At 52.8% G+C, this 22,525-nt stretch overlaps 7 protein-coding genes across 7 annotated transcripts; 4 read left to right on the forward strand and 3 right to left on the reverse strand.

Moving 5' to 3' along the window:
• Positions 1–576: 576 nt before the first annotated feature.
• ustP-8 (Peptidase S41 family protein ustP) lies at positions 577–2,973 on the forward strand (the record flags this gene model as incomplete). Its single annotated transcript, XM_036639723.1, has 2 exons — positions 577–1,011; positions 1,063–2,973. 2 exons carry the CDS (start codon positions 577–579, stop codon positions 2,971–2,973), a joined length of 2,346 nt encoding a protein of 781 aa, XP_036495018.1.
• Positions 2,974–4,679: 1,706 nt separating this feature from the next.
• CGCS363_v007875 (Methyltransferase) lies at positions 4,680–5,594 on the reverse strand (the record flags this gene model as incomplete). The annotated part of the gene is made up of 1 exon (XM_036639724.1): positions 4,680–5,594. The coding sequence occupies one exon, from the start codon at positions 5,592–5,594 to the stop codon at positions 4,680–4,682; it is 915 nt and encodes a 304-aa protein (XP_036495019.1).
• A 1,976-nt stretch (positions 5,595–7,570) lies between these two features.
• terR-1 (Terrein cluster-specific transcription factor terR) lies at positions 7,571–9,650 on the forward strand (the record flags this gene model as incomplete). Its single annotated transcript, XM_036639725.1, has 7 exons — positions 7,571–7,828; positions 7,879–8,176; positions 8,233–8,254; positions 8,311–8,572; positions 8,622–8,828; positions 8,887–9,371; positions 9,422–9,650. 7 exons carry the CDS (start codon positions 7,571–7,573, stop codon positions 9,648–9,650), a joined length of 1,761 nt encoding a protein of 586 aa, XP_036495016.1.
• A 568-nt stretch (positions 9,651–10,218) lies between these two features.
• On the reverse strand, positions 10,219–12,084 carry P450-1-8 (Cytochrome P450 monooygenase 1; the record flags this gene model as incomplete). The annotated part of the gene is made up of 5 exons (XM_036639726.1): positions 10,219–10,643; positions 10,780–11,373; positions 11,429–11,497; positions 11,547–11,646; positions 11,695–12,084. 5 exons carry the CDS (start codon positions 12,082–12,084, stop codon positions 10,219–10,221), a joined length of 1,578 nt encoding a protein of 525 aa, XP_036495017.1.
• A 555-nt stretch (positions 12,085–12,639) lies between these two features.
• On the forward strand, positions 12,640–13,861 carry CGCS363_v007878 (uncharacterized protein; the record flags this gene model as incomplete). The annotated part of the gene is made up of 4 exons (XM_036639727.1): positions 12,640–12,934; positions 12,989–13,272; positions 13,317–13,502; positions 13,559–13,861. The coding sequence occupies 4 exons, from the start codon at positions 12,640–12,642 to the stop codon at positions 13,859–13,861; spliced, it is 1,068 nt and encodes a 355-aa protein (XP_036495024.1).
• Positions 13,862–14,276: 415 nt separating this feature from the next.
• gloL-1 (Highly reducing polyketide synthase gloL) lies at positions 14,277–20,379 on the reverse strand (the record flags this gene model as incomplete). The annotated part of the gene is made up of 5 exons (XM_036639728.1): positions 14,277–15,125; positions 15,181–18,924; positions 18,976–19,212; positions 19,264–19,777; positions 19,832–20,379. The coding sequence occupies 5 exons, from the start codon at positions 20,377–20,379 to the stop codon at positions 14,277–14,279; spliced, it is 5,892 nt and encodes a 1,963-aa protein (XP_036495025.1).
• A 649-nt stretch (positions 20,380–21,028) lies between these two features.
• Positions 21,029–22,203, forward strand: TOXD-1 (Protein TOXD; the record flags this gene model as incomplete). The annotated part of the gene is made up of 3 exons (XM_036639729.1): positions 21,029–21,318; positions 21,369–21,498; positions 21,550–22,203. The coding sequence occupies 3 exons, from the start codon at positions 21,029–21,031 to the stop codon at positions 22,201–22,203; spliced, it is 1,074 nt and encodes a 357-aa protein (XP_036494575.1).
• Positions 22,204–22,525: the final 322 nt, after the last annotated feature.

Consider the following 22,525-nt stretch of genomic DNA (forward strand, 5'->3'; position numbering starts at 1 on the left):
GACCTGTCCATTCCCGCACTGAGCATCATGTTGAAGGGCCAAAACTCCAAAGTAAGCTGGGGCCGTTTACGAACCCCAAATCAGCCCAATAGAAGCACAGAAAGGCCGGGAGTGGAGGCTGAGATGGACGCCAGCTCACGGCACTAGACAAGCTAGCGCCGGCCCGGTATCCTGTTGGACCCCCGGCTCCAAGCTGAGCCCATCCAAACTGTTCTGCCTGGCTAGTGCCGCCACACAGCCTCTTCCCGCCGCTGCGTTAAGGTTACTCCTCGCTTGTTGTCACTCGCGATTTCCCCAGGCGCGGTTCATGGGGCTGGGCAAGCTTGGTGGAGAGTAAAGAAAGACACCAGCAGGATGGCACCGACACTAGAGAGCATGTCATGTCGGTCAGCATGTTGGCTTATAATAGTCAACAGAACTCCCGTCGTTCTAGTTCATGTTTGGTTCATCAGTTTATATCTTGGCCACAACATTGAAGAGTTATAACGCATACGAGAGCGCCATTGTTTTCTCTTTCCTTCTTCCATCATTTGATTTGACGAGACAGAATAGCGTGTTTTCTTGCCATATTTCAATATGCGGTCAACCTTCACTTGGGCGCTGGCCCTCATCGGCACTGTTTCTGCCGCCAACCTCCACGCGGCTAACAAGGCCAATGCCAAACCGACAACCACCACAGCACCATCACAAGACGCTTGCGGTATCGTAAAGGCGGAGGCCAAATCACTACTCGCAGCAGCCCCCACCGCAACCGCTGCTTTGATCAAACCGTCGCTAGCATACAACTGCTTGCACTCAGTACCCGTCGACAAAGAGAGAGACTTAGACCTTCTGAACTATCTGGAACCTTACCTTGAATTTCAAAGCACACTGGAGCCTTTGTCACACCCGCCTGAGGGATACCTGATTCCTGGAGTTGACGTCCTAGGCGGAATTGGACAAATTCGTGCCAAGTTGAGCAAGGATCAGTACAAGAGCCAGTTGGACTTTGCACTAGAACTCAAGTATCTGGTGAGACCAACCTTATTTTATCGACTGACATAATTGCTTACGAAGGATCAGTTTTTCCAAGCATCAGACGGCCACTTTACCTACAACCCAGCTATTCTCAGTGTTTTCCCCTTTACTAGCTTGAATGGGGTAGTATCGGTCGCAGACGAAGTAACAGGCATTCCAAGAGTCTATCTCCGGAGCGATTTCGAGAAGTCCGTCGTAAACGACACCGATGTCTACGATATCGAAAGCATTGATGGCACTCCTATACGCGAGTTCATCGAAGCTCAGGCTTCCCGGCAGCTGACCCAGGATCCCGATGCGAAGTACAACAAAATGTTCACGAACCCGGCGCAGTTTGCTAGGGGGTTGACTGCGGGCTTCACTTCCCGTCTCCCAGGCGACTGCCCTGATGAGGAAGTTATCAAGTTCACCAACGATACGACTTATACGAACGAGCTCTACGCGAAGGTCTTCAGGACATCACTTGAATGGCTTGACACTGCCGAGAAGCTTCACAACCACTTCGAAGTCCCGGCTACAACCACCTCAGCGGCAGCCAGTACGACAGCACCTTCGAAATCTACATCTGTGGCCAGCTCTACGCCCAGCCCGACCTCCCTCCCAGGCTACCCAAAGCCAGTAGCTTTCCACAAGCATGAATGGATCTCGGGCTACTTCATGGAAGGCAAAGGTTACGAGGATACCGCTGTTCTTGCCGTTCTGGGCTTCACCCCATGGACTATCTCAAAGCCGAACGGCACTTTCGAGATTCTAGAGGCTTTCCGTACGGTCGCCGAGTTCCTGGAAAAGGCCAAGGACGCCGGGAAGAAGAAACTCATCATCGATGTTCAGGGAAACGGTGGTGGCTTCGTCGCCGCGGGATTCCAGCTTTACAACCAGCTCTTCCCGAAGACCGACATATGGGATGGTAGCCGTATCCGTGCCACCGAGGCCTTCAATGCAATTGGCATTACCGCCTGGGATTCCTCGCCTGATGTCTTGGATATCTTCGTTGGAACATACCTCGATGAGGATCGAAAGCCGTACAAGGACTGGGAAGACCTATTCGGGCCTGAGGTCGTCGCTGGCCAGAATACCACCAAGCTACTTCGTTACAACCAGACGGAGTTGTCCTACACGAAGACCAAGGGAGATCCGCTTTTCGCCCCTGAGAATATCGTTATCGTAACCGACGGTGGCTGTGCATCGACTTGCACGATTTTCACTGGTCTGATGGCCCGGGAACAGGGCGTCCGCACAATTGCCCTCGGCGGTCGTCCCATGGAGACAGCCATGCAAGCAGTCGGCGGCGTTGAGGGTGCTCAGGTTCTGCAGTTCACTGACCTGAGACAAACAATCATGCAGGTCAGTCGTGATGCCGTCAAGAACAACAACACGAAGTATCTCAAGGAGGCATTCGACGTTCTGCCTGATATCGGCGAGCCTCCTCTCCTGCCGCCCCTAGCCAGCTCTGGTAGCTTCAACTACCGCAACGCCTACTCCCGCGAGAACGCCCACGGCGAGCCCGAGCAGTTCAGATACGAAGCAGCCAACTGCCGCCTTTTCTATACGGAGAAGATGATAGTGGACCCCGTTGCTGTTTGGACTGCCAGCTATGATGCCACCTGGAACAAGGGCAAGTGCGTTGCGAGATCGACTGTCAACACGGATGACACCATTGGCGATAAAACCGTCGCATACAGCGCTGGTGTCAAGAGTAAGGCATCGGCTTACGCCGGACCGGGTGCCCTGTCTTACAAGGGTGCCTACGAGGCTTGTCGGCCATACGTCCAGAAGAAGAAGGGTTCCCAGAAGCGAGCAGTTGAAGACGCCGACTTGAACCCTCCTGACGATTTTGAGTACGAGTTCAAGTACCGAATTGGTGACATCGAGGAGTACGTCCGGGACAATGTTCCCGAGGACTGGGAATATGAGCAGAAGCACAGAATTGGCTTTGCCCAGGCAGTCGACTTTTGATAATACTTATGCGGCATATAGGAAGCATGGATGATGGATGATGGGTGATTGGTTTATGGCAGTTGTAACTGCTTTCATGTTTTGACAGATTCCGCTTTCGCTGGCACTCCCCCGTATGACAGAGCATTAGACAATCACTGATACCCAATGAAGAATGTGTGTGCGGCAAATGCCACCGGTACAGCTGCAGCTTAAATAAGTCAATTAATTTCACCGTGGAGAATTCAATGTAAGCCCATGATTTCCTCCCAAAAGGTTTCTTCCGTGATACGACACTACAAACAGTGCCGTCTCCATTTTGTCGCATCTATTGTTCCTTCAGCTATGCCCACCCAACGTTGTGCATCATCTTTTACCCGCTTTCTGCTTCTTCCACGATACCTGATTTCAAATCGCCAGTACCTACTCGTCGATTACCGTCATTAACCTTAGACTGACTCGGGCTCATCACACCAAGTGGGCTACGCAGATCTCCGCGGCTCCATAACACTACGGCTGTGCCGTGATATCAAACAATGCGTCAGTGCTTCAGGCGAGGCTCTTCAAGATGAGGCGGGAGTCGGGGCCATGCTAAATGGTTCTGAAATAACTTGATAAACTGTATCGAACGTTGACTCTCTAGTGTGAGAACTAATGAATCAGGATGGTTCCACAGCCCTTTGGCCCGCGGCTATTGCGATCGCACTTTTAGACTGTACCGGCCATGCGGATACTCTGGTTAAAGTTCAGACAGAGGCGACCTTCAACTGTAACTATCATTTCTCCTAAAAGCGACTCTAAAAATACGGGTATTCGTCGAATACCACCTAATAGGCGCAATATTATTGCCGATTATTATGTAATGCAGCGTTACCGGTCAATTATTCACTCAACACCATTAATTCGTGCCTTCGTATCAATTTGCCCAGCAAACATGGTCAACGGTTCGAGAACACCCCTTGACACGTGGATTTGCCCACTTGTAATACTCCAGTCTCCCCAGACTATTCGGCGTTACTACCCTGCCCCCGATCTTCAAGCAACTCCAGATAAAGAGACAACGGTCCACAACCCCACAACGAGGGACACTGGAGGACACATGAATCGTGCTCTGCGTGTTTTCTCCTCGACCCCAGTTTCAGCGAGCAAAACTACTCAGGCTACCTATCAAAGAGTTGAAATAAGCTTTTTTTCCACTCGGCGGATTGATCCGAATTTGGTGTCAACACCCCGGCTGGTCCCTTAACCCACCTGCAGTTTCCGAGGGGGCAGGCCGCCTTTTCTATGAAGAAGTGGCACAATGTGTTCCAAGCTCTCTAGTGGCGGTAGGAACACGGGAGAACGATTCAACAGTCGTCCAATCAGGGCTGACGCATAGGAAAAGCTGCTCGCTATTTCTATTGCACCGAGAATTGGGAACTTTCGCAGAGCTATGGTCAACTGCGTCAGACTAGTTGCGTGCATCGATCGACCGAATGCGAGTTGCTCGGGAACAGACAGACGCCAAAGGCGAAACTGGTAGCTTGCCTCATGATTTCTTTCTCTAGCATGACCTAAGTCATGTTTTCTTTTACAGTATGTTATGGATTCTTGGATGCTGTTTCCGCAGTTCTAAATATGCCAATTGTCTCTTCCGCTCTGCCGTGATTATGGATAATGGCAGGATAGCCTGTACATTCAGACAAGCTTGAACCTGGTCAACCATACCCTGTAGAGCTTCTTAATGCTCAACCCCTCTTTCTAGCGAGTATCATGTGAACCTGCCATTGCAACTCCAATGGCCCGCCTCCCACCGCTTGTTCAATCTCCTTCCACTTTGGTGAATTCCAAGAATCCTCCGTAAACCCAAAACGCATTGACTCCAGGGATTGCTTGAGCCACTCAACCGTGGCTGAAATTTGCCAATCCTCGTTATCGTCAATGGAGACACGCTCTGAAGTTCCCAAGTGGGCGACCGGATCCTCTGTACCCTCCATTGGCTCATAATCCTTGGCATACCACCCGTCCCGACAGTTCACCTCAACTCGCTTCACATCCTGCCACACATCATCTAGAAGTGGCACGCAGTCCATGCCGTGAAACATTTGACGCGCAGCTCGCTTCCAGTTTTCAGTCATCCACTCTTGCTTGAGCAAATGCGCGGCATGTTCTCCAATGAAACTCTTGAAAGCTGCATTGGCGACCTTGTTATTGGTGATTCCTGGAAACGGTCCGTAGATGACAGCTGCAAATGTCCCACCGGGTCGGAGGCTCTTTGCGATGTTCTCCGTGGTTGGTCCGAGGACAGTCCAGTGGATCGATTCGCACGCCATTGCAAAGTCGACGTGCTCCAGTCCGGCGGGTGGATCCCAGGGGTCTTCGCCACGACAGGTTCGGTACGAGAATTCGGTCCCGGGGAAGCGGTCTTTGAACCGAGCACGGCAGTCCGCGATGTTGATCTCTCGTGGTTCGGTAAGCACAACATGCTTCAGCGGTGGAGTTGTGTGCGTCAATAGTCCTTCGGCACCGTTTCCGCTGCCCGAGCCAATGTCGTGAGCGCTTGTAAGAGGTCCTTGATGGTAACTCGTCCAGAGCTTCCACATTGAGTCCGGGTAAGGCGGCCTGTGATCGACATAGTGCTTCGCCTCTTTAGCAATGGCCATCTTTGGCGGATTGTTGACATCTGGCTGATGGGTAGTGAGGGGTGTGGTCATTGTTGACAAGGGACAGCAGCGTGGGGGTCGGTGTTAGGTGTTTTCGAGGGGCTTGGGGCAGCCTGATCTCGATTGAGAATGGAAAGTGAGGCGAGCCGGCGGCGGCGGGCAGTGATTCCGAGTGTTCGTAAGCGGGCTGTGGTATTGGTCTTGAGCAAGGGGTCCACTGAGTCTACTTATTGCTGCAGTCGGTATGAAATCTTGAGTGATGATCTTCGGTTCCGGAATTCCAGTCCGCTGCATTCGCTATCACAAGCCGAGCAAAGTGCTAGTTGAAGATTCACAGGGTATCTCGCTCACTCTCGGCACCGGCGGGATTAGGATGAAGAAAGATGCTAGACCATGGACCGAGTCGGAACGTATTGAGATGCTCCAGGGGCCTGACTCAATTCACAGTTGCATTGGTTTAAGGTTTGAGGTGTTGATTGTCAGGTCATCCTAAATACGCGCGTTGATCGAGCATATAACCGCTTCTTCTGGCTACCACCGAGCTGCCACGCAACTCTGAGAGTTAAGATTTGGCGCTGGTAATGCTAGTGGAAGTTTGTCAGTGTTGTTTCGCGGTGCCTGACTCAACGTCAGCTTCCGAGTTAACTGCGTAGTACTGTCCAAGACTGCAGGCGGGGCGGGACGAAAAATTAAACCATTGGTTTTCTAGAGACTTTATTTGAGTTGATATCTTGGCAAAATTTATCCCCTACTTGATTTGCAGAATCTTGCGTGCTCAATGTGAGCGGGTAGATGCGAAATGAGTGGGCTCCGTGGATACAGATTCAGACTGCCCGAGCGGTTTTTTCGGCGGGTCCTGAGGGGTTGGGACCAGACTCTGGGGTTTCCTTATCCATGCTACCGGTGTCTAGGGATGTCAAGGGTTGGGCGAGTCATCCACAAAGCATAACACCTTCTGGACATGCCAGGTAAGTGGCGCGAAACCAGCTCAGCGTTACGCGGTGAGGGGAACTCAAAGTTAAAAAAAAAAATAACCGCATGGCTATCACAACACCGAGAGAACCGCTCAATCTCTGTAGAGAGAGCTACCCTTGAGCATCTGGGAAAGCTGGTCCCGGCCGAAAAAATTCGGCTTCTTAGGGTCTGTAGTTAGACTCTAGAGCTGGAGAAGCTTGGACACGCTTGAACAACATGGGCACAGGGTTCCCGTCGTTGACAGAAACCATGCCACGGGAACCGTCCCATGGAGGGGTGTTCCCGCCTTGGTTGATATTTAGTCAAGTCCAATACCGTCTGAATCCATCCAAGTGTGAACCTTGAGAGAGTAATCCTCCTTCCTCGTTGGCAAACTCAGCTTCAATAGTATTTAGACCAAGCTAATCTTGCATTTCACACGGCACCGCCCGTCAAGTCGCGAGGCCATATGCCGTCGGGATTCTGCTCAACTTTCTGTTAGCTTTCGTCTCAACATTCTAGAAGACTTTCAGGCGGTTCGGCTGTCAAGCCTTTTCTGGACAAACCAACATGCGAAGAATCACACGTCGGAGGGGCGCCTGCCAAGCGTGCAGGTCTAGGAAAGTACGATGTGAGTGAACACCACTGTTGTTGGTGAAGCATACTCTGACATATTGAAGGTGACGGAGCAGACCCATGTCTCAATTGTGATGTACGAGAGATGTGCCTCTGTGTCAACCAACTTTCTGACTGTGTGTATGTAGCGTAACGGACAAGCATGTTACTATCCGCCTTTAGCCCCCAGACCTCGCCGATCGACCGCACCAGGAACGAACACCAACTCACAACCTCCCAATGTCCGTAGACTCGATATCAACACCAATGACAGTCTCCCACCGTACGATGCATGGCAACAGCTCACGTGCGATGGCACGCTGCTAACGCCTATTTCGACCGACGATACTGTAAACAATGATGAGAGGGGGGACATGGACGGCTTAAACTGCTTATTACAATTCTCAATGCCCGATGCTTATTCGAGCAATCGACAAGATGAACACCCGAGCATGTTGGATCTGCCCTTGCCGGGAGAGGATGAGTTGATGGATCTACTCGACACAACACCGTCGGACTCCAACTCTGCAGGATTCAACTTCGACATGCCGTCTCCGATGATCGACAACAAGTTCTCCGCTTCACCGGCACCGCAAACAACAAGTCAACGAGATAATGCACAACAGTCCAGACCAGAAACGACCAGCCCACCTGATTACAACATGGTACGCCTGTATGCAAAAGCAGTCGTGATTTGCCTTCTGACTCTTGGCAGCTATTCAATTTCGATGAAGCGACCGAAACGAGAAAACCGGCAACCGAAAGACATGAAAAGACGCCAAACCCTCGCGACTCACCAATGGAAGTCGACTTTGCGGCGTCGAGTCTGTACGGCCTGCCAAGCTACATCGCTCGAAGCAGCAAAGAGCCTCGCCGGACAGAGATGATCAAAACTGTCAACGGACTCAAGCGCGTACTCTGCGGCAACCGTGTAATGCCGGCAAACAAGAGCCCACACGATCGCTCCAGACGGTGGCCAGATAGCGACATCACCATGTCACGTTATTGCGATGGTGGGTTTTTCGAAGTGACTGAATGGGGCTCAATGCTAATGAGGCGCTTTCTACAGCCTGTTTCGAAGATTGCTGCCCGTAAGTTCATGATGGATTACCTGCATGAGCATGAAGACAGCTGACATGTGATATAGGATCAGCAACTTTCTTACCAGACAAACAGTCGATAAAATCATCAAACAGTCGCGAGAAGCCGATGCCAGTCCGCTCGCTACGGCCTTCGTAGAGGCAATCATGTCAATCGGATACTATACCGCCTGCCAACGTAGTCGGGAGCCACCTACACCGGATGAGGCTCGCGATGCCCAACGGCGGCTTGGAACAGCTTTGGGCCTTTACAAGACCATTCAAGGTTGCCCTAACAGCTTACTGAAGCTTCAGGCGACGCTTATCATGGTGCGAGACCAGATGTTCCCTTTGGGATCACTTTACTGACATATTACAGGCCGTCATTGCATGCATGTGCGATGAGTCGCTGGTTTGGGAAAAGATCACGGGAGCAGTTTGCTGCGCAAGGGATCTTCGTTTGGTCCACTCCGCAAGGGGCCAGCAGCCAAATATGAGCGAGCAAGAGCAAGAACTGGCACAGCGCAGCGTATGGTTTCTTTACAGCCTGGAGACTGAGTATGCCATTCATCATGGAATGCTCCCTGTGAGTCTTCTACCGAGACGGTCAAATTTGGAACCACCCTTTTGCTAACGCTACACAGATTCTCGATCTTGGATGGGGCAGTCAATTCCCCTCATTCGACCGCGGCGACGACATGGTCGCTGTGTCCTACACGTTTTCGGAGTTACTCCATTCGGTGCTCAAGTTCCAGTACAGCCCGCGTGCACTGAACAAGTCGACTTCTGCATACGACCGACGGGACCGTCTGCAAGCCAGCTGCCACGTCCTCAACGAGTGGGTGACGGGACTCCCGGCTCCTCTGAACGAGGCGCACAACGCCAAGACGCTGCAGGGGATCAAGGACGACCGGCAGTTGAGGAAGGCTTTCCGCGTGTTCTGCATGTATCACCGGGCTGTTTTCTTCGTGCACTGCCCATGGATTACACCCTTGTTATCGGAAGACGGGGAAATGGCGGGAGTAGCCGGGCAGATGCGGGACAGGTGCATGGAGCGCTGTGCCGAGTCGGCCTTTGCCGTAGTCAAGTTGGCAAACAGCGGTCTATTCTGGGAGAAGGGACTCGAAAGGTATGTTCCCTATTCACATCACACTGCGTTTATGAAACTAATCAAGCCAGGGACATTGGTTCGCCAAGCACACGGTGGGGCGATATGGGCCATCTTCTTCTGGTCTCCCTCTGCTTCATCGTGTACTATCTCATGAATGGTGAAAAGGGGAATCGCAAGGCAGCCATGCCTTATCTTGCAATTTGTGGCGGTCTTTTCGGAAGGCTCAGTCTCGAGAGTGATGAAGCATCGTTGATGGATCATTATCTGGAGTTGATTCAAGTAGTGAGAGCTAGTTAGATTTTCGTGGGGCATTTTCACAGGCATAGCAAGCAACGCAACGACGGCATTAGACCAGAATGAGATCAACGATTGCATAGGTAGCGAATACGAGTGAACTTTCTTTTATCCAGGTTGCAACTCACATCTTGCTTCAATGATGCCGAAAGGCGTTGCCGAAATCGCACGATTATCATCTTTCAGAAGGATCGTCACGTCCTTGGCAGAAATCTTAGCCGCTCGCTTAGAAGGGGCTGAGCCGCCTGACAACGGCAGTTGTGAAGACCATTTCCGCTTGCCACGCAGATTATCAGATATCACAATACTGCTCATCTGGGCCGAGACGCCCCGGCTAGGGCCTTTAGATACGCGATACAGATGGTATGTTACCAACGGCCAAGACGGGCCAAGCCGACACTAATCACTGGTAGGTGCAACTGCGAGTTCGTTTACACTTTGGACGACCCCAAGTGAGGAATAGTCTTGTTTCTACTCCCTGCAGTCTAATCCGGCTCAACCCCCTGCGCCCCCCTTAAACAATCCCAACTATGGCGGCAAACAACGTTCAAGCCATGTGGACCACAGAAGTTTAAAAGTGCACCTCCTCCTTCCTGCGCCTAACAAGCACCTTGACAAAGGGATTGGCCAGCATCGAGAACCCAAATTCCATGGGGCTCGTGTTGCTGTTCTCGGCCAACTTTATGTCATACTTGAGCAGCAAATGGCACATGACTAGCTTTACTGTGTTGGCGCCGAAGAAGCGGCCGGGGCAGGCGTGGATGCCCAAACCGAACCCAAGATGTTCAGGCGAAGTGCTGACCAGCTGAGCCGTCTTCTCGCCCTGCTCCGAAGCTTCTCGCATGCGCAGGAAGCGGTACCCATCGAACTCCCGGGGGTTTTGATAGATCTCCGGATCCCACATCTTCTCAGCTGAAACGGCGATTCCAGACTCCTTGGGGAGGAGAGTGCCGTCCTGCAGGCGCACCTCTGACATGACTCGGCGACCTAGACCAACTGCGAAATTGTTAGCAAAACACTAATCCAGTCAAGCTCCGAAAACATCTGCCCAGTTCATCGGGAAATGGAAACGCCCAATTTGGAAATGCCCGAACCTGTCAAACAAAGGATAGGATGATGACGACGAACTTACCAGCTGCAACAGGCTTCAAGCGCAAGGTTTCCTTCAGAACGCTATCGAGTAGCTTCATGTTGTAGAGAGTCGTGGGCTTCCAGCCGCCATCTCCAAGGACTGAGCGAATTTCGTTTCGAAGGGGCTCGAACATGTCGGGGTTTTTGCACAGGTCCATAATACTCTGCGACATGAGGTCGTTGCTAGTCAGGATCGCAGATACGGACAGACCCAGCTGCTGAGCGGCGGGATCGTATTCGACGCCCATTTTCTTTGCAGCCGACTCATACCAGTCCAGAGCGTCGTGGAATTCGAGGCTGGGATCAGCTGTCTTCTGCGCTCGTCGCTTCTCCAGGACGGGGGCAATAGTCGCACGTGCCTCGTTCATCATAACACGGACGGTCTGGCACTCGGGGAGGAACCAGTGGATAAACTTGTACATGAACACTGGCCATCGGCGGAGAACCTTTGCTGCGTTGGTGGCGGTGTTCGTGTAGTTGACCGTGATCTTCAGCCAATCCGGGTTGCGGCACAGCTCCGGGCCAAGGAAGATGACGGAGGAAACACGGGCCACAATGCGAATGAGAACATCGCCGAGCAGGACCTCATGCCATTCTGCGGTTGTGTCAATTGGATGTCGCGCAAGTAATCTCCGTAAACAGATGCATACCTTCGTTATCGGTCAAGATGTCTCTCAAAGCCGCGTCGGCCTCGTCGGACAATGGCTTGTTAAGCTTGGCTGCCATAGTTCAGCAATTGATAATCATGACGGTACCAGACCGACTCACAGATTCCGGCTGGTGTCAGGTTCCACTTGATAACGTTGTGCAAGATCTCTGTTCCCAGAGCGATGTATGGCTCAAAGCCGGGAATTCCAGCTTGCCAGTACTAATAACGCATTAATAATGCGCTTGTGAGGAGACAATGGTGACTGACCTGCAACAGGAACTTTGTAGAGTCGAAGCGTTGGTCATTTCGAACCTCTGGCATCACGCTAGGATTCAAGATGATTACTCCACCACCGAGGCCGGTGTTGACTCTGAACGGCTTGTTGCCGTACTGCTCCTTGCCCCGCGCCAACATGGCACGGCCCGCTCGCAAATACTCATTTTTGCTTCCGTTGATGACGGGAAACGCAGATAGCTTGTTCCTGCGGAACGACACTGCCATCACAGAGGCAACGAGAATAATGGCCATCAAGTACGGAACATATCCGTTGGCCTCGATCGAGCCTGGCAGCCCGAACGGGCCCAAGTCCACCCATGACGGCTTCGGCGGACTCAAAGTCGTATGGTGGTTGACATTAGCGTTGAATTGGTTAGACATTCTCGCTCGTTGTTGATGAGATTGCAATGCTGAAACATACAGAACGAGCGTGGTCGTGGATGCTCAGCAACAGCAATTGTGAACCTGTGAGCCAGACTCAAAGCTCTTCAGACAGTGCCAATCCACTCATTGCTAGTGGGCCGGGGAATAGCTTGCATCGGCTCCGATCCTCTGGCATCCGGTCGACCCCGGACCCACTTCCGAATTGCGACTATGCGGACCAATACCACAGGTAGACACGCATGGCAGACGACTCGGTCCGAGCGACACGGAGCCGGGGCCACGACTTGAAGCAGTGGAGGGAGCATGCAACGTTGGCCAATGCATTACCGAGGAGCGGCGTTTCAAACTACCTCCTCTGTTTCCGAAAGCTTATGCTTGCTTCCCCTCATGCCCCGCGAGTTTCTCTGTTCTCCTGACCGGAGCGGGAAAAACGGCTGGCCCTTGGAACTGGGCAGGGCGACTTTAGACCCAGCTCTGGGCGCGCGGGTGAGGGGACATCGTTTCCTGCCAAAGCACCTGCACAATCGTCCGTCCCATGCATCCCCTCCAAAAATGGACAAAGGCTTGAGTCGCTCATTCTTGGAGCGCCACAAGCCTTCGTTGCTGGTACTGGCCTCACAGATTTCGGCGGCAGCTCTCAATGGCTTGGCCAAGCTCCTAGAGACTGGCGATGAACCCATCCACCCATTTCAAGTCCTCTTCGTTCGTTTCTTCATTACCGGCATCGGCGCCACAATCGTTCTATGGCGCACCCAGGCACCCAGCTTCCCATGGGGTCTACCTGAGTTGAGGCCGCTGCTGGCCTTGAGAGCAGCGGCTGGTGTCTTCGGTGCTTTCGGGTTCTACTGTAAGGTCTAATGAGGCATCGCGTATGAATGACTCCTTATTGACATGTGGCCAGTCTCTATCATGTACCTTAAGCTCAGTGAAGCCACTGCGCTCAATTTCCTTGGTCCTCTTATCGCCATGATTCTCATAAGATACTTGGACTTTGGCACCTTTGAAGTAGTCGACAGAATCGGCGCCCTCGTCGCGCTTATTGGCGTCATTCTCGTCGTACAACCTGATGGCTTATTTGACCACAAAGCAGCCATTCTAAGCGCTACCCAGACAGTCACCGGGGGAGACACGAAAGGTCGTATGATGGGCTTCGGTTTTGGTCTACTCAGCGTCTGTGGAGGAGCTGTGAGTATTTGCCCATGGAGACAAGGCCTTCGCTAACTCCGCAGGTCGCACTGACAGCAATCCGATCAATCGGCCCACGGGCGCATCCGCTCTTCAGCGTGAACTACTTTGCGTGGACCGTCGTGTCACTCACCTCAATCTCATTCATCCTCATGAAGAGCATTCATCTCACGAGAGACCCCATCGCCTGGCTAAAATTGACGCCACTTGGTGTCTTTGGTTTCACGATGGTGAGTGCTTTGACCCCCTCATCACGTGCATCACAGCATACTGAAACGCGGACCAGGAGTACCTTCTGACGGCAGGGATCGCGAACGATTCTTCGTCTGCAGCAACGATAATGATCTACTCTCAGGTGCTGTGGGCGCTCTTGCTTGATTGGGTTATTTGGCGCGCGAGCGTGAATCTGTTGGCTATGATTGGGATTGCGAGTGTGGTGACAAGTCTGTTCGTGGTTACATCTGCAAAAGAGTGGCAATGGTTTCGAAAGACTAGGTACCAGGCCGTGGAGCAGAGCGTGTCAGAGGAAGGCGAAGAGTCTGATGAAGAGCTTGTAGAGATGCCACCCAACAGCTCCTCGGTGGTATGAGAGACACATTTACGATACAGGAGCGACGCTTCATGAAATCCTATATAGAATGAAATGATTACGAAAAGACCCATACAGAAAGTTCTCTGTAGCATGCACCCAAGTACCAAAGTATTCACCGAGATAACTGACCTACTCACATACGGTAGAGGACAAAGACGTGCAATATCACATGTGGTTGTTGAACCCCTCCAGATGAATAATATGAATATGCTTATCATATCATGTGCTTGCAAAGGACCACAAAGCAACCGAGAAACATTGATGGAAAATATCAATTGAAATAAAACGTGTCTCATACGAATGCTGCTACTCTATGAAATGTGTCTGCAACCAATGAAAAGATCACCTCCTAACTCCTACGCCCCTGAACCTCTTAATACCCGAACAGAATTGTCAATGTTTCAATCTATGTTTATGCCGATGCAATCAACTCTTCAATAATCTTCTCCGACAAATGCATCAACGAGGTGCACTGAGTAACCTCCATTGAGGTCATGCCAATATGAAATTGATTGTGGATCCAGTCAACCAGCTCGATAGAGATGATTGAGTCCAGTCCAATTGAAGTCAGGGTCTCGGTGAGAGGGAAGTCCTCAACTGGTCTCAGCATCAAATGACTCAAGGTCGCGCTGATGAAGCGAGCCAAGGTGGTCACGGTGGCGCTGTCGCGCAGCGTGGTGGGATCAGACCTGGCCAGAGAGATGAACGTCTCCGCCTCGTCACTCTCCTTGGCCTCGCCAGAGGCAGCGGCCTTGGACTTGTGGAAGTAGTGAGACTGCGCGAAGCGAACATCCCTCTTCCAGTTGACACGGTTGGAGGGGTCCGACAGCGGCTTCTCAGACAGGCCGCCCAGGCAGAAGCTGCTGTACGGGCCTCCGCTGGAGTTGCCGATAGCGATGGCGGCTGAGTCGAGAACATCTTGCTCTTTGAGGAAGAAGAAGCCGCCATTCTTGAAACCCTCGTAGAGATCGTCACGCTCCAGGAGGTAGCCGACATCGCCGACAACTCCGAGGTCGATGATGGAGGCGGGGAGACCCAGGTTGTGGCGGTACTCGACAAAGGCGTCCAAGTAGGTGTTGGCCGCGCTGTAGTTGGCTTGGCCGTAGTATCCGGTGTGGCCACCTCCAGAACCGAAGATGACGAAGAAGTCCAGAGGAACTTGGGCGTCAACCAGAGCTTGGTGAACGTTCCAGGTTCCGCGGACACGAGGGTCAACGACACCACTCCACTCTTCGTATGTCATCTCAGCAGTGGAGTTGTCCTGCACTAATGTTAGATCATGTATGTGGGAATGATGAGACGAAGATGTGACTTACCTTGAGAATCAGCGAAAGTTGAAGAACTCCAGCAACGGGCTTAGGAGCCTCGTTGATAGCCTTGAGAACATCCTCCGCGTTGCTGACATCACCCGAAACGGTCTTGATGACCGCACCGGGGTAACTCTCCAGCTCCTTGACGAAAGGCTCATTCTGGGCGCTGGCAGCGGATCTGGAAAGGAAGACCAAGTTGCGAGCACCGTGCTCGAGCAACCAGGTAGCAACTGACCGACCCAGACCTCCAAAGCCTCCGACGAGGAGGTAGGAAGCGCCGTCGCGGAACATGGGGGAATCCTTGGTCTCGGGAAGAGACTTGCTGACAGCAGGCTCTGAGAAGCCGAACCAGTACATGCGGGGGATGTGCACCTTGCCGTTCAGGATGGCGTAGTCGTAGTCGGCATCCAGGTCACCGCCCTTGCGCCTCTTGGGGAGGCTCTGGCAGATCTTGTAGATGGCCTTGGCAAAGTTGCTTCCAGCAATAGAGAGATCATCGGCTTCTACGAGGGTGATGTCCGCCTTATTCTCCATGCGGACGGTTCTGGCGGTACCCTGGATCATGGCCGGGCGAGCATCCTTGCAGGTACCGTGAACAGAGGGAAGAACCCAGATGAGAGAGCCCTTCAGGTTGCAGAGGCTGTCCATAAACGGTCGGAAAGACTCGGAGTTGAGGTCGTAGACGGTGGTGCTGTCAACGTCCAGGAGTGAAATTGTGAAGGAGCTCTCCGAGGGGACGGTCTTGTCGTTGCAGATGTGAGCCTTGAAGCCCTGTCCCTCGAAATAGGTCTGAACATCCTTCGCAAGCTTGCTTCCATGAGCAGTGTCTTGAGCGAGAATGGTGATCTTGGTGTTCTGGTCGAGATCGGCAGACTTAGTGGGCTCAGCAAGGATCAAGCCAGAGCTGGTCTTGGAGTGAAGCTTGTAGCCCAGGCTCTGCAGGCGCTGCTTGAGCTTCTCCTCGTCAGCCTTGGCATCAGGTTGGCCGCCAAAGTTGTGCACAAGAAGTCTGCCACCAACTGTCTGAAGGCCGTTCAACTCAGTAAGGTCGTCCAGCAGGTAGCGATCATCAGACAGCAAAGTGGCCAAAGGCAGAAGAATCACGTCGGCAGCGTTGCAGAGTGAGAGCTGCTCCATGTCCACGACAGACACCTCGTTGCCCTCTACCTCATTCAGCGACTCAGTCACTTGTTCGACTTCCTCTTCGGAGGTGCAGACGTAAGTGTAGTCAGAGTACAGGCGCTTGTGCTCTGAGGGATGGGCAGCTTCAAGGGCAATGCGAGTGACGTCAGTTGCTCCGGAGCCAATCTCAATGATCCTAGCGTCGGGAATCTTGAATGATAGAAGACCGATCAGGTCGCGGAGCTCTTGAGTAGCGTCGGTGGTCTCTACTTCGGCGACAGAATCAACCATAGTGATGTCCTGCTTCCACTCGAAGGTAGAGCCGAGCAAAACCTCCTCCCGCTTCGCGACCGGGAGCTCAGAGTACGACAGACCCTCCAGGTAGACAGTCGGGCGGCCTTCCTCAGTGTAGATAACAGCATTGGCGGTCATGCCCTCGGCACTGTCCTTGATGCTGCCGTAAGCTCTCATGCGAAGGTCCTGGTCACCTAAGACGCCTAAGCGAGAGATGAACGTCGGCAGGAGAATGCTGTCAAGACGTCTCTTCTGACCATGAGTTTGGGCAACGAGGTTGATTTGAAGCATCTGATCCAAGAGGGTTGGATGAGCCGCGTAGTGTGTGGTGTCTTCAAAGTCGTAGACAGTTGCGGTGGCCTCTCTAGTGGTAGTGCTGGCAGTGATCTGGTCAAGGCCTTGGAAAGCAGTTTGCCAGTCAATACCAACAGCCTTGACGGCCTTGTACCATCCCTCAGCATCGATCTCACGCGCAAACTCCTGCTCGGCCTGGGCACTTGTAATGGAGGTCTTCTCAGCCTCCGCACCAGAGCGGATGAATCCGGAGCAGTGGGTGACCCAGTGATGACCGTCGCAAGACATGATCTTGAAGTTGTACCACTGTCCCTCGGCGCTGGGCTTGTCCTCAGGGATCATACGGGTGTACAACTCCATCTTCTTCTCCTTGGGGACGGTCATGCCAGTGGTGATGGACATGTCTCGAATGGTGTAGGAGTCCTGGCCATTCGCGACCTGGCGCATGGCCTCTCCAGCCATAGCCATGTAGCCAGCACCTGGGAAGACGATCTGCCCATTGACAATGTGGTCCATCAGCCAAGGCACCTCCTTCAGGTCCAGCATGTTGCGCCAAGCAGGCTCAATGTCGTTACCCTCAAGAACTCTGGCTCCGAGAAGGACGTGGCGGGTGTGCTTCCTCTGCTTGTAGCGGGACGCGTTTTTGGGCTCTTCGAAGTAGGACACATCGTGAAGCCAAGGGTAGTTGGGCAAGTCGGTCAGAACTCGGCCCTTGGGGATGATGGTCGACATGCCAACTGGTGTGCCCTGAACGAAGAGCTCACCAGCGAGGCGAAGCATGGAGATGTTGGTATCCTCCGCTCTGCGGAGAGTCGAGATGTACTCGCAGGCGGCCTCGGGAATGCTGCGGAGAATTTCGTTCATCGGCCTTTGAAGGGCTGGGTGAGGTCCGACCTCAATGAAGAGGTTGTTGCTGTTGCTCTTCATGAGGGTGCGAAGAGCCGTGTTAAACAGGACAGGCTGGACAAAGTTGCGGCGCCAGTAGTTTGCGCCAAATTCGTCTCCCTTCATCTCCAGACCAGTGACACTGGAGAAGTGAGGAACAGTGGGAGCCTTGGCATCGGCGAGGTATGGCTTGAGAAGGTCCTCGTAAGGTCCAGCCAGGGGCTCGATCCATGGAGAGTGGAAGGCAGTCTCGAGGTTGAGCACCTTAGCCTTGACGTCAGGGTGACGACGGGTGATCTGGTCGATGCAGTGCTGAATGCAGACTGGGTCACCAGACAGAGTTGTGTTCAGCTGACTGTTCTCACATCCAACGACGACGCCGGGAATGAGGAACGGCTCGACTTCCTTGGGACCGAGACTAACAGCAGCCATGGTACCAGGAGGCACAGTGCCGTTGACCAAAAGCCATCCACGGAAGTAGGCGACTGCAAGAGCAGCTTCGGCAGAAATGCTTCCCGCAGCGTAAGCAGCAGCAGCCTCACCACCAGAGTGACCGGTAACTGCATCAGGCTTGATGTTCAGGCTGGCAAGGACATCCGTGAGAGCAATCTGGACAGCAGTGGCGCATGGGTGAGAGTAGCCGCGCTGACCAACTCTGCTGGACCCGTCGTCGATGGACAGCTCCTTCTCGAGTGTCCAATCAGGACGGTGAGCTTCGGGAAGAGATTGAAGCCAAGTATCCAGTTTGCGAATGGAAGCACGGAAGACGTCATTGGTCTCAATGAGAGCTTTGCCCATGCCGGCCCAGTGAACACCCTGACCGGTGAACACCAGAACGGTTCGTCGAGCGACAGTGGGCTTGCGCTTGAAGCTGCTGGGCTCGAATGCACCGTTCTCATCGGCGATAGCATACGCGCGACAGCTGAGATGCTCACGGTGGCGGCTGAGAGTGTAGGCGAGATCATCCAGATCGGATGACTTCTTCTCGAGATACTCCTTGTGCTGGTCCACTTGCTTCTCCAGAGATGTCTGGTGGGCGGCGGAGAAGAGGAGCAAGCGTTGACCGGGAGCCCGTACACTCACGCCAGAGTCGGAACTGACAGAACTGGCATCATCTTGCAGTTTCAGCCAGCCCTCATAAGACTCCAAGATAACCTATGGAAGGTTAGAACGGAAAGAGAGTGACATTACTCGGGCCATACTTACGTGAGCGTTGGAGCCAGCAACACCAAAAGAGTTAACGCTGATACGCTCGTCGCGATCGGCTGGCCAAGCTGTGGGCTCAGTCGGGACTGAAAGCTTGGCCTCCTCCCAGGGAATTCTGGGGTTCGGGTTCTCCATGTAAATGTTGGGAGGAATGACTCGGTTTTCGAGAGCCAGGATAGCCTTGATGACACTGGTCAGACCAGCAGCACCTTCGGAGTGTCCAACATTGGGTTTGACCTATGTGAATTAGCGATTGAAAACAGCCCCCGAAGATGAAAATAGACTTACAGCGCCAATAAGGACACCGTCGTGATCCTTCCAAATGCGAGCAACAGCAGCCACCTCAAGAGGGTCACCGGTAGGTGTACCAGTGCCGTGGCACTCAAAGAAAGCCGTCTTGTTAAACGGCAGGCCGGCCTTTTCGTATGTCTTTCTAATTAGTGCTTCTTGGAGATATGTGTTGGGACTCATGATTCCGTTGGACCGGCCATCGTTATTAGTTCCGCTTGCGCGGAGGATTGCACGGACGGGGTTGCCGTCCCTAATAGCGTCGCTTAATCTTTTGACGTAAACTGCGTTGACTGCTTCACCGCGACCGTAGCCGTCGGCGAGCAGGTCAAATGTCTTGCACTTGCCGCTCGGAGAGAGGACACCTGTCTCAGTGAAGACGATGGATGTGATGACAGAGGTGATGAGGTTGCAGCCAAGGGCCATCGCAGACTTGCAGGCGCCGCTTTGGACTGCTTCCGCTGCCAAATGCAGGGCCACCATGGAAGATGAGCAGCCAGTCTTGACAAGCATACTGGTTCATGTTAGACAATGTTCATCGGGTATCAGAAACAGGGCTTAGACTTACCTGGGACCTGTCCAGCCATATTCGTAAGACACACGGTTAGGCTGGAGGAAGTCGAGATATCCTGAACCACGGTACAGACCAGACGCGTGGGGGTCCATGGACAAATCATCTTGCCAATCTGAAGAAAAGTTGCCAACGTAGCAGCCAATCTCTTCGCCGCGCCAGTTGGTCTCGCCCGCATTGTCCAGGCACTCGCGTGTGATCTCTAGCAGCTGACGCTGCATAGGATCCATGCGCTCAATCTCCTTCTCACCACATGTGAAGTACGACGCATCGAACTTGGTGAGATCGTTGTCAGCCTGGCTGAACATGTAGGCCTCCTTGTTCTGAACGGTTCCCCATTTCGCGACAGGGCTGTAGAAGCCCTCGCTGTTCCACCTCTCTTTGGGAATGGGAATGAGACCGCTCCGCTTGTTCATCATCAGATCCCAAAAGTCCTCGGTGTTGCGGACACCGCCGGGCAGCCTGACGGCCATGCCCACAATGGCGATGGGATCTGAGGCGTCCATCTCGGACGACGGCGTCGTGATGCCCGACTTGGGTGACATCGTCCAATGTTGTCAATGTGAATGAGTGATAAGATTCCGCAACGCCTTAGAACTTGAAGTCAAAATATGTGATGGTATCGTGAGGTTTAAGGGCGTATCCTGCGTGAGTTGCGAGTTACTTCGACGCTAAAAAAAAGCTTCTTAATACAAGAGACGAACAAAGTGCTGACGATAGTGCATTCGGTCTAATGCGTCATTCTACAACATCACCCGATTCGTCCAGACCGACGATTGCGAAAGTCAGATACCCAATTCCGAAAAGTCACAAAGAATTGTTTCTTCTGATTGGCCGTCTGATTGGCGTTGTTTGTGAGGTGCTCGTGGCCTGGCCCCTGCACAAAGCGCGGTCCGAAGAACGGATGGCACACTCACGTCAATTCCGGGGACGGTGGGCCACTCCGATTGCTCAGGTACAGACGTATGGGTGCTAGGAACAGGCTGTACTCACAATCGAAATTACTGTAGTCACTGGGATTGGAATGCTTCTCGAAGACCATGTTGACTCTGGCATTGCAGGTAACTTGACGTTATTTCCCATCATCACCAGGTCTGCCATACTTCATTCACTTGTTGTGGCTCAATCGCGTTTATCACTTTTTGAAACTTCATCAACTTTATCAGGTCTTGTAGCTTCCAGTCAACAAAAGTCATGTCGTCGAACCTTCCCAGCGAGATGAAGGCCATCATGATCAAGGGCCGTGGCGAGGCCGCAATCACCACGGCGCCTTTGCCGAAATTGAGGGGTGGATACATCATGGTGAAAACCACAGCGGTTGCCATCAACCCGTCAGACTGGAAGCACATCGACTTCATGTGGGTGGGAAACCCCACAGGCACACGTCCGGGACTTGAGTACTCCGGCGTGGTCGTCGAAGTGGGCAATGGTGTGGATAAGGACTTCAAAGTCGGTGACAGGGTCTTCGGCATTGTCAACGGATCGTGAGTGATAATGATTCCGTGCATGAGACAGCCTGCTAACATGTTTGAAGAAACGTGAGGCAGAAGGAAGACGGCGCGTTTGCCGAATACCTCATCGCCAAAGCCAGCCTTCAGTTGAAGATCCCAGATCATGTGGATGACACCGAAGCTGCCGCAATTACCTCAGGTCTCGTCGCAGTGGTAAGTGCGCCTGCAGGAAATGTCACAGAACGTTCCTCATTTGTGATGTAGGGCCAAGGACTATACCAGTCCCTTGAACTTCCTCTGCCCACCAAGCCGTCGCCTGAGCCCATTCCGCTCCTGATCTACGGCGGCAGCACAGCATCCGGCATCATGGGCATCCAATTCGCAAAGATGTCTAACTGCACTGTCGTGGTCACATGCTCACCCAAGAACTTCGACTATGTCAAGTCCTTCGGAGCCGACTTTTGCGTCGACTACAGAGCGGAAGACTGCTCAGAACAGATCAAGGCATTCACCAAGGGAAGACTGAGGCATGCATGGGATTGCATCGCAACAGCTCAATCCGCCCGCATCTGTGCAGCTGCAATGTCAATCCGGGGTGGTCACTACAGCAGTCTTTTGTACTTGGTGCCTTCAATTGTCAAGAAGATCAACCCCAAAGTGAATTGCTCAACAACGCTGGGGTACACAATTTTAGGAGAGACGATCGAGAAGGAAACAGTTGTCGAGCCGAGGCCCGAGGACCATGAGTTCGGAAAGATGTTTTGGGCCGTGAGTGACAAGTTGCTTCAAGAGGATAAGTTTCGCCCGGTGAGACAAATCGTCAATGAAGGCGGCTCAGGGCTGGAAGGTGTGTTGCATGGAATTAAGTACTTGAAGCAAGGCAACGTCAGTGCAGGAAAGTTGGTGTACACTATTTAAGCTTAGATAGACTCATGAATCGAGCTGTTCATTTACTATATCCGAGAGCGTTTTTGATTGCGCTCATCACTGCATGCAACGAGGATATTTCAATCGCCAGTCTTCCATTGAAAGTTCTTTGAAGACAATCAGGCACTGGCATCACCACAATCCCTGGGGAGCTCGTGGTGACACGAGGGGTGGTGGACCACCGAACGCATGACTCAAACCCCGGCCACCTTCCCAAAATCGCTGTGAATTTTCATGATTCGCTTCGAGATTCGTCCTTTCCGAGCGGACCGTCGCACCGGAGTCAAAAATGACCCACTTCGCTCACTGTGAA

The sequence above is a fragment of the Colletotrichum siamense genome (assembly GCF_013390195.1).
Source record: "Colletotrichum siamense strain Cg363 chromosome Unknown KSG_Cg363_contig05, whole genome shotgun sequence".
In the NCBI taxonomy this organism is placed as follows: domain Eukaryota; kingdom Fungi; phylum Ascomycota; class Sordariomycetes; order Glomerellales; family Glomerellaceae; genus Colletotrichum; species Colletotrichum siamense.